This window comes from Phalaenopsis equestris, unplaced genomic scaffold, assembly GCF_001263595.1.
Source record: "Phalaenopsis equestris unplaced genomic scaffold, ASM126359v1 Scaffold000002, whole genome shotgun sequence".
Taxonomy (NCBI): Eukaryota; Viridiplantae; Streptophyta; class Magnoliopsida; order Asparagales; family Orchidaceae; genus Phalaenopsis; species Phalaenopsis equestris.
The window spans coordinates 73,542,923-73,553,969 of NW_018164444.1; the positions used below are offsets into that span (position 1 = coordinate 73,542,923).

General features: G+C 33.5%; 1 protein-coding gene across 2 annotated transcripts in view; it reads left to right on the plus strand.

Annotated features, from left to right (window-relative positions):
* Positions 1-4,382, plus strand: part of LOC110027630 (probable protein phosphatase 2C 12) — a 29,219-nt gene extending 24,837 nt beyond the window's left edge. The window contains exons 8-9 of one of the 2 annotated variants that reach the window (XM_020729141.1): positions 3,530-3,732; positions 3,841-4,382. In XM_020729141.1, coding sequence (XP_020584800.1) covers positions 3,530-3,732; positions 3,841-3,878 — 241 coding nt within the window. In that variant the 3' untranslated portion in view covers positions 3,879-4,382. Of the gene's footprint in view, positions 1-3,529; positions 3,733-3,840 lie in introns of those variants that run through there. The other variant, XM_020729147.1, reaches the window with a different exon arrangement.
* The last annotated feature ends 6,665 nt before the right edge of the window (positions 4,383-11,047 follow it).

An 11,047-nucleotide genomic window follows, 5' to 3' on the forward strand; every position in this document is an offset into this window, starting at 1 on the left:
GGGGGGATCTTGTATCGTGACTCTTACGTAGTCTTTCTTGTGACTCTCTTTTTATTAGATCATCTTCTCTGCTCTGTTGGAGGATGGTCCAAAGACACAACACATAATTTAGCCTTGGAGAACACATCCATCCTCTTCCTCCACTTTCCTCACATATATGTACTTACTTCAGCTCTTTGGACTTTATCATTGACCCACTTTTGGAGAAGGAAACTTTCTTTTACTTGTCATTTACAGTCTTCATAAAAATATTGATCTATAGATTTTAAATCATAAAATTTGTTTTTCGAAAGTAAAGACTTCATACTTTTCTCGCTCACATGACAAAGCCTACGGTGTTGGACCTGCATCAACCTTTGTTTTTGCCACATCAATAGATTTTGTTATCTCATTGATCAGGTAAAGATTGTCTTCAATATTGCCCCTAGCCATCACCATCTCTTTTCACCTTCTATGAATCATCTGTGAAAGTAGTCACAAACCCTGACCTTGCAAACTGGCTCACTGAGATCAAAATTCTCTTCAAGCTTGGAACATGTGTAACTTCACTGACTTTTCAGACTATTCAATTTGGTAATCTGATATCAACATCACCCTTTCTTACAATACTGCAAGCTTTATTATCACCCAAATGCACCTTTCCTAGATTGGTCTGAGTTTTGTTTTTAAGCACTCTTTGTTGAGGTAAGCATAAAAAAAAAAAAATTGAATCTACTATCCAAGATTCAGTATTGTCTCAGGATAAAATTATATAATCACATTAGATTTCATCTGTGGAGACACTTTTAAATGGGTTCTATCTTGACCACCACCATCAGCCTTCTTCGAAGGTTTATAGTCCTTAGTGACATTTCTTCTCACATTTTAGCATTCACTTTTGTCATTTTCTATTTCTGACTTAGACTTTCCTCTTCTAAACTTGGATATGACTTTGCCTGCATTTGAATCCATATTTCTTTCTCTATTTTCAACATATAACACAATTTTAACTTTCATCGCCCACTTTCTTGTGAACTTCCTCAGCACTAACCCCACGATGTTATCAAAGTTTAACTTTATATTAATCGAAGAGTTACCACTGTGAACAGTCCATCTCAACTGTCTAGCAATGATGGTAGAATTAAAAACGCTCTGACTTCATCATCGAACTTGATGCTCACAGAACACAAATGGTTTGTCATAGTGTTAAAATTATTCAAATGTTCAACCACCAAACTACCTTCATCGTCTTCATGTTGAATAATCTTTTCATCAGAAAAACCTTATTTGATGCTAATGGCTTGTCATACATCTTTGTCAATGCTGCCACCTTGAGATTCATCGTAGTATTCTCATTAACCATGTTGAAAATAATATATGATGAAAGTGAAAGAAATATCAAACATAATGTTGTTCGTTCAAGCATTTCCCATTCTTTCATTTGGTTTTTCATTTGGTCTATCTTTTTTTTTTTGACGAACTGACCAATCAGGCTAACCTAGATGGCCTCTTTGACAATCTTTGTGACTATCAAAATGCAAAAAGCTATGTCCAATCAACATATGTCACATCTTCATTTATGAGTCACCTGACAAACACATCATGGTCTTTTCATCGAGACATCATGAATAGATTTTATACGACACAACTTGTATTTTAATATTTTCTTGAAAGATGTATATTAGGGGGGAAGAGGAAACCGGAGAGAGGATCGAGTTTCCAAGTATTTTTTGGGGAATCTTGCGTCGTGACTCTCACCAAACCTTTCCTGCCCCCTCTTCTCATCAAATCATCTTCTCCGCTCCGTTGGAGGAGGGTCGAAAAACAGAACACATAATTCAGGCCTGGAAAATACTATTCCTCTTCCTTCCTCGCAAAGGTCTCTTCCTAGTTATGTGAACTCACGAACAACACAGGAGACAACATCCTAGGATTCAATGCTTTTAAAAATTAAAATGAGAATCATTTTTAGGTGGAGGAACAAAGCCACTAAAAGATTTATTTTTATCAGAAGGAATGTTCTCTTATGAAGATTATCTGATAATTTTAATTGAAAGAGTAAGATAATAGTTATTAAACATTATTAAAGGAGTGTAAAGAAAATTAATAGATTAAATACTTATTTAGGATAAGATGATGGAACTTAAGATTGAGATGTTATTAATCTTCTAAGTAGGGCTGTAAACGAGCCGAGCTTGAGCGAGCTCAGGCTGGGCTCGTGTTCGGTTTATTCGAAATTGTTTGCGTTCGAAATTGACTCGTGTTCGAAATCGACTCGTGTTCGAAACCGGCTCGTGAACAGTGTGTCCGTGTTCGGCTCGATGTAAATATTTGTGTTCGTGTTCGACTCGTGTTCGACTCGAAATTGACTCGTTAAAATTAAACTGAAAAAATAGATGTAGAGTGTTGGGTTCGAACCTAGACCAAATGTATGCAAAAGAATGCGCATAACCACATTACCACACAAGCAGTTACGTTTTAAACTTAGATATAAATATTTTTTTATGTCGAGCTAAAACGAGCCGAACACGAGTGAACAAAGAGCTGTTCATGTTCGGCTCGCTTACTTAATGTATCTCGTTTACTTAATGAACGAGTCGAACACGAGCTACTTAACGAGCCGAACATGAGCTGTTCGCGAACAACGAGCATTTTTGACAGCCCTACTTCCAAGGCAGTTTATTTAGAGTGAAAAATTAGAATTCTATGGCTGAACCAAGTTTTAAGTGTTATAAGATGATCAATTTAGATAAAAATATCGATAAAAACGTTCTAGAAAAATTTTGAAGTAGATCATAAAAAAACAGAGAGATTTGGCGGTGGAGCGAGGAGTTTCAAAACAGCACAAGGAAAAAAATGATGTGGTCATAATGATTAGAATTAAGCTAGCAGTTTGCAAAAAAGATAATTAGTAAAGCAAAGGTAATCATTGATGATTGTATGATGAGCGTCTTGTAGTATTAAATGTACTTGTGGTGTGACCTGGGATTTGTTAATCATGGTAGGTTTACATGATCATCATAAATTTTGATTATGGAGATGCTTTTATGGTATATTTGAACCGAGGTACCTTGATTTATGCTTCTTGCAAATGGCATAGTTTTAATGGGTGTACTTTTGTTGAAGTATGTGAAATACGGGAACAACTTTTAAAATTTTGGAAGGTAAATGGTGATGAGGCCTAAAAGTATGACTTATTTTTCCATGGATATTTAAGTTATGTTTTTGTCATTTAGATATTATTTTGTTAAGGTTATTATAGTTTTCCACTACACTTGATAAAAAATTGTCAGCTACTGGTTAACAAATTATTAGTGTTTAGTAATTTATTAATAGCTTAGTAATTAAGAAAATATGAGACATGTTTATTATTTTTTTCATTACTGGTTCTTGAATGAGGCCTTGTTCTGAAAATATTTTGCAATTTAGTTGCCGTTTGAGAGGATAGATTTATTACTGTAACTCCTGTAGTTTTGGAAGATTAGGTGTGCTTTTACTTGGATTTGTCTTCCCTCTTCGTTTATGTCGCCATGCACACTTTCTCTTGCAGATTAAACCTGGCATCTCCAATATGCAACATGTTCAATCTACTTGTATGTGCCATTTGCCAGGTCATGATGAATCCTGGTGAGGGTTTTCCTGTTCATTCAGGTTCATTAAAATCTGCAGAAGTTTATTTGTGGGAGGGCCCGTTACTTTGCCAGAGCTGCCAGTTTAAGAAAGAAGCCATGGAAGGAAAAAGACCTTCAAGAAGTAAACTACTAGATATGTTTTTTCTTTTTTTTTTGCCAAGTCATTATGTTTTGAATAGAAATTGATTAAAATTTTTTGTTCCTTTTCTTTTTCTCTTCAAAATTTCAGATTTGTGTAGAAAGCCAAATGAAACTGAATATTATTAGATCTCCTTCAGTAGTTTTGGTGGACTTCCATGTATATTGATTTTAGCAGTCCAGACAGAGTTTGTACGCCAAGATCAAAGATCTTCCCTCTCACTCCGAAGTAACATCGGAAATTTTTGTCCGACTAATAAGTGCTCAGAGTCGATCAGAGGAGGTATTCCATTAATATGTAATTCTCATTTTATGGTACAGAATGACAAACATTGCATTTATTCAATCCTGCAATTTCGGTCCATTGATCAAGCAATTTTCTGCATTCCTTTGTGAAACAAAGCTACGACTAATAGATTGTTTTAGGTTCGCCATGTATATGTTCCATCATAGAGGAAGATAGCAGGTTAATATGTATTATAATCTTAGAATTATAGGTAACACCTTACAGCCTAAATAAGCTTCAAACCAATCGAGTTATACATTTTCACTAATGTCTTTATTTTTGCTTTGTAATTATAAATTGTTGCGATGTAACTGTTGAGATCAATAGGACATACTTTAAGAAGCTTTTGCGCAGTTTATTTGTCATGTTTGTGTGTTTTAATGAATATTTTTTCATCCATTCAAACAGGCTATACTGCTACTTTTTTAAATCTTATTTATTTTAGTCTTTTATGTTTGCGGCTAATAAACCCAGAAAATTGTCATATTCCATTAATATATTGGGAAACATTGAATAAAAATGTTTTGTTGGGCTTGTAGATCATTGATCTGTATCTAATGTCCCATTAGAGAGGTTATATTTGTTTTTTGCAAGTAATAATACACAATTTATTCTTAGTAAGCTCAGCAAAAATGTGTAGGGAGCTCCATGAACAAGAGTTCATTAGGAATGCAGGACAATCAATCAAAATAACTTGTCAATCAAGAAATATGTAGATTTTGCCTTTGAATTATTGCACAAACTATTATAATTTACATTTTTATTTATACATCGAATGTTTTTAACAAATTATTATGTGGGTTTGATTAAATTTTTTGTATTTCTAATGAATTTTACTTCTAGGAGCATCTCATATAGTTGTATTCCTAATTAAAGCTTCTCCAGTTACCCTTTTCGTATAAAGCGTGCGCTGATTTTGCTGGCAGAATGCTTAATAGGATATGATTGATGATAGTTTAGTTCTCTATTCTTATAAGGATTGCATTTCTTTCGAAAATCAGAATTTTTATATTCAATAATATTTATATAAAATTTTATTTTGCATTGCCTAATTTATTTGTTGAATACCTTTGGGACATGGATCCGTATAATTCGTGAACACATACAATCCGAGAGAAACATTGAGGAAGGAGTGGGAAGTTGAGGGACTTTTAGAGAGAGAGAGAGAGAGAGAGAGAGAGAGAGATAGATAATCATAGGGTTTTTATGGAGTCTATGTACCTGTACAGGGTTTACCAAATAAAACAAAATTAAATTATAGGCTATGTAGTAGCCCGAGCAAACTCATTATTGACTATCGTTGGTGTGGCTTGTCATACTGTTAATAAATGAAAATATGTATGTTGGCAGACTGGAGTTCTCTTTCTTTTACCTCGAAGAATTAACCGTCGAGCATGGTGATGTAGCAAGGTAGTTGTCGATGGGTTTGATGAGAATGTTCAACCAGCTTGTGAGAGTTTGGAAAAACAAATCGGGCAGTGTGGGCGAATTTGACTAGAAGAGCTCGCTTGAAGATTAAAGTCAGATAGACTAGTTCTGAGGAACTCACATGTATGCTGACGTACTTCAGAGATAATCGCAGAATCTTTTTGAACGGCAAGGGGCTCTACACATTGTCACTTCCAAAAGTACGACTAATTAGTACGATTGATCGGGTTGACGCCAGAGTATTAATGCACAATTGATGGGTTCGATCCGTTAAGCCCATGAGGCTCACTTAGTATTTGAGTTTTCTTATTCCTTAAAAAAACTAATTTTTGGATACACACTTAGTTCTTTGATTCTTTTTTGCTTTTCGACAGAATACTGTGAGAAGAGTGAGAGAATGGAAGAATAAGAGAATAAGTAATCCCTATTCATGCCTAGAGAGATGAGATGATCATAACAGACGTTCTACCCTAACTAGTTTGTCCTGGGATGTTGGCTAATTTAAAGTTTGAATTGGCTTGAAGACGAGTTAGGTAGGGAAGATACTAGCTCTCACTCTAGAGTTCTCTATTCTCTTTCCAACTGGGGGCTAACATCTCGTATCAAAACCTAAAACTATAAATCAAATTGGGGGCTTCAACCTGCTACTCTAAAGTCCTCTAATTCTACACCCTTTAAAGTTTATTTCCTTATTTATTTGCACTCAATCATATGAATTACATTCTCATCCATACAATCTCATGTGATTCTTACCATTTGTTGATTGAGACAATACCATCTCGGATCATACATGTTCTCACAAAGTTTATAATCATCAAAACTTATTCCAACATTAAAGATTAATACGTCACACAAATTTCATCCAATACTTAATCACTTATCATTTTAAGGAAAAAGATAATGAAAACTACTCAGAATTCATGGAGAAAACACTACCACACTTAAGTTTGATACCACACTTAAGTTTAAGTTTGAAAGTAGAAATCATGCAAACAAACAAGAAGTCTAAATTAAAATCAAATGCAGTCACAAAGATAAAAACTTATCTCAAATCCTCTCCACCAAAATCTTTAAGTTCCTTTGAATCTCTTCCTTCACTTACAATACAAACTGCGACATATAATAAAAATAAAAAGGGGACGTGGTGTGTGGCTATGGACGTCGACGACATGTGTGGTTGACTTGAAGAGGTTTATGATCTCTCGGTTCTTCAATCCAAGTCTTCTTTTATAATTTTCCAAAAGGCGCCTAAGTGTCTCTTCAAAATGTGTTAACATTCAATGAATCTTTCAGGAGTTGCCTCCTTTCAAAAGCCAATTGAATTTATATTCAGTAGTTGCCTCCTTTCAAAAGCCAATTGAATTTATATTCATGTCCATGAACTATTTCCCACGTTTTCACCAAGGGTTGCTTCCAATATCTCTTCAAAAATTCGTCCTTAAATTCATTGAATCACCAAGTAACTACTTCTATCGCTTAAGCGCGAGGTACTGGGCGCTTAGGCGCGACCTTCTTTGTTTTATTGTCGTGTAAGTGCCAGTTCTGGGTGCTCAGGCTCCACAGTTCTTTTGCATACCTTCTTCTTTTTTGCTCCAAATTTGATCTTTTTTCACTCTTTTCATCATTTTTCATCCATTTGATTGTACCTGAAAGAAAAACACACAAATATCTTTCATTAAAGTGCAATATCTCAAAAATAGGTATAAAAATGTGTATATAAATACTATATATTTTAGGTGTATCATTAAGCATGTTTAATAGGAAAGTTAAACTTGATGATGACATTGATCAACTGTCACTCAAATCTTTCAAAACCAAAATAAGTAGATTATGTAAATGAGTTTCGTTAGGATATTCTAAAATTTTGATCTAGAAATATATTAGTCAAATTTAGAAAAAAAAATATTAGTACATGAGACCAACTTAGAGTTTATAAATTTTGAATGCAAAGAAGTCTGAAAATATGAGTTTCTATCTAGTTCAGAAGTATTGTAAATTCTTCAAATATAGAGTTTAGACATTTATTTTCTTTACTTAAAAATTTTTATTAGGAATAATTATACTTACATATTCTTAAGCTTAAAAGTTTCTCAAGTTTTATACTTTAAGAAAATTAGATGTTGAATTAATTTTTGATTAGGCATTACTTCTCAAGTTTATCCCTTTTTCAACTCTTTTATTTATTTTTTTTATTTTTTATTTCTTATTTTTTGGATGAAAATTATTATATCTGGATAGACTTTTAATGATTTTGAATTCCATTTCTCATTTCCTAAAGCAAAGTTTTGATATAAATCTTTTACTTAAAAACATAATAATGGTTTTAAAAATTATTTTTAATAAAAAAAATTTAAGTATTGAAAATAAAAGTCTAACTCTTCTAAACTTTTCAAAAATACAATTTCTCCTACTAAAGATAGTTACACTATATTTATCATTTCCACACTAACAAATTTTAATCTTAAGTTTTTCTTCATTTCTATAGGTTTCAACTAAATTCTCTTACTTATTTCATATTCAAAATGTTACTTCCCTAATATAACTTCATATATATAATCATTTTTTTTTCTTTTCAAATCAAATTCACTTGTAGTACATTTGAGAATAAATAAAATTCAACTTTTGAAAATATTTTTAATTCTCCCCCAAAACTTAAATTTTTAACAGATTAGACAGTTTAGCAGCAAACATAAATAAGTATGAATGAAAATTTGAAATAACATGCTTACATGAATTTTTATACCCTAATCATACAAGTATAAAATTAAAAACAGGAGTAAAAGTTTAATGGATCAAATTTTAATTTAACTCTAACATATAAAGATTCATTAGACTTCTATGCAGTGAAGGATAACATAGAAGCAAACAAACACACTAATAGACTTTCACAACTGCAACATAAAAAAAATTCCTAGAGTAAATTGAAAATTTGAAACATAAAGCCTTTAAGTGAAAGCTAATAATATTCTAAACCTTCCTAAGATTCAGGATTAAGTTCAATTCAAACTAACTAAATACACTTTACAACACAATTATCACAATTACTTTCAGAAAAACAAAATATAACTACTCATAATAACATAAATACATCACAAGGGTGTCCAACAAAACAAAACATAAACAAAAGTAGCAGTCTCAACAAGTACGACTCAAAACAAAACAATTGTACAATATAACTTTATGACAAAAAGTTCACAACAAAAAAACTAAACTACTGTACTCAGTCTAATCTTCCACCTCATCATCATCATCATCACTATCATCACTATGCCAGAAAACAATAGGCTCATATGATGGATATTTTGGATATGAAGGGAAAACTACACTTTGGTCACCTCTTATGAGGTTTTCCAAAGATGAGTGGAATTTCTCCTCAAAATCACTATGCCTTCTCATATATCCATTCATATGATTTACAAAATTCTCTAAATTTAATACCTTGTCTGCAATATAATTAATGTTATCTAACATTGTTTGCAATAAATGTGCTGCGAATCAGATCCAGAAGCCTGCCCTTATGATGTTGAAGCACGTGAGGTAGAAGCACGTGAAGTAGAGGCATTTGAACTACTAGAAAATCCACCTCTCCAGCCAAAGATCGAGTGATGTGACTAAAACTTCACATTAACACTTGTAATGGGCATTGGAGGCTGCAGTATCTCTTCCCAGCTATCGAATCTAACACGTGCATGCTCACATAATGAAAAGATCAAGGATGTGAATCCCGAACCAGCAATAGAAGAAACGACGACATAACTGGTGATAGTCTCATAAATCAGAGCTCTGATGTGAATGGGCTTGAACAACTGAATGCAATAGTTCAAGGTACCTCTATCTCGAGTAACTTTGCTGAGGTGGTTGGTTGGTAGTGGACGAGCAGAAATAAAGTAGTGCCACACCTTCGATGGGATGAGCAGAAATAAAGTAGTGCCACACCTTCGATGTAGCATATAACTTTGACGCAAGGAAGTTGACTCTTCTTTCATTAGTGATCTTCCACAGTCCTCTTCCACCAGTCAATGATGATATAATGTCGTTCAATTCCTCCTCAGTTAAACTATTGTTTGAATAAAAACACAATGTACTAGGCGGCAACTGGTAGAACATATTTATTACCTCAGGGGAGAAAAACACTAGTTTTCCTCGAACCATGACCCGATCTTCTTCAGCTTCAGGGAGATTCGCGTTGAACTCTCGAACAATAGAAATCACAGCCACAAAAGAATAACAACAAAAACGTTCCCACTGTCGGTGAACAATTAAATCTTCTATTGCTCCACCCGGAATCTTAAAACATCTCTCAGGAATCAGTTTACTCAACTGTAGTGTGTCGACATTTGTCCTGAACACTTTAACTAAAAAATTTGTTCGAATTGAAATGGTGATTTTCTATATATTTTTCATAGATTTTTCTCAAATTTCACCATGAATAGTGAATTTCGGTCAAATCCATAATGTGCTCAAAATATATGTTGAAAATAAAAAGTTTTTACATAGTAGTAAGGCTCTTACGTCAAGAAGATCAAATCTAGCAAATTTGGCTTGAAACCACAAAAAAATCGACACTTTAGAGGATGCCCTAGCTGTCAAAATCGCAAAAATCGAAGGTAGGAGACGAAGTCGGGGTGAAAACGGAGGTTTTCGGCTTAAAATTTCACTTTAAACCGTTTGCGAACAGGTTTACATGAACCGACGCTTAAGCGCGATTTGTTCGGTAAGCGACAGTGCACAAATTTTGATATTTTTGATTGTAAGTGAAATACACTTCTAGCCTAAGTCAACCATCCCTAAATGGTCTTATAAATATTTGATATTTATTTTCTTCCCCATCAACTCTCCTCTTTCTCAGATTTCACCAATATAAATTGATTCGATTCAACACAAAATTTCACACAAATAAACACTTATATTAATTCACTAATAAATACAAACATTTGTGATACATAATTTCTCAATCCAAAGTATCTTGGATGAGATAATTCCTAAGCACAAACACTAAACAAACTTAACACTAAAAACACATTAAACAAACTTGATACTAACATCACAACACCTAACACAAACAAACACTAAACTTGGAACTTAATTCCACTCTTCTTCTTGTGGAATGAATCGTGCCCTTTCATTAGTTTCTCCTTGGGCGTTTGACATATAAATCCGATAGAACAGATGGTGGTGAAGAACTGTGGTTGAGTCTTCTTCAATCCATTTGTTTTTCAAATACACAACCTTGTTCGCTTCTTCTATAAAACTTATGTGGCTAAATTGAATCTTAACTTGCCATGCAATATGCTCCAAATGTGTGTTCTTCATTCATCTTTGCTTCAATTGAAGCCACGTCAGCCTCAATCTTTGTGATTTTCTCCGCTATTCCTTCTATACTAACGACTAGGAAATCGTTGTATAACTGTTGCGCACTTTGAATAATGAACTTCTTCTTCATGGCTTCCTTCTTTTTCTTCATATAAATCTCCCAAGAAGACATTTTTCCAAGATCTCTCACTTCTCACTTAGATTTTAGGGTTACAATTGAAGTGGGAGTGAGAATCCTCTTCATTCCCTTCTGTTTATAGACTTTGGACCA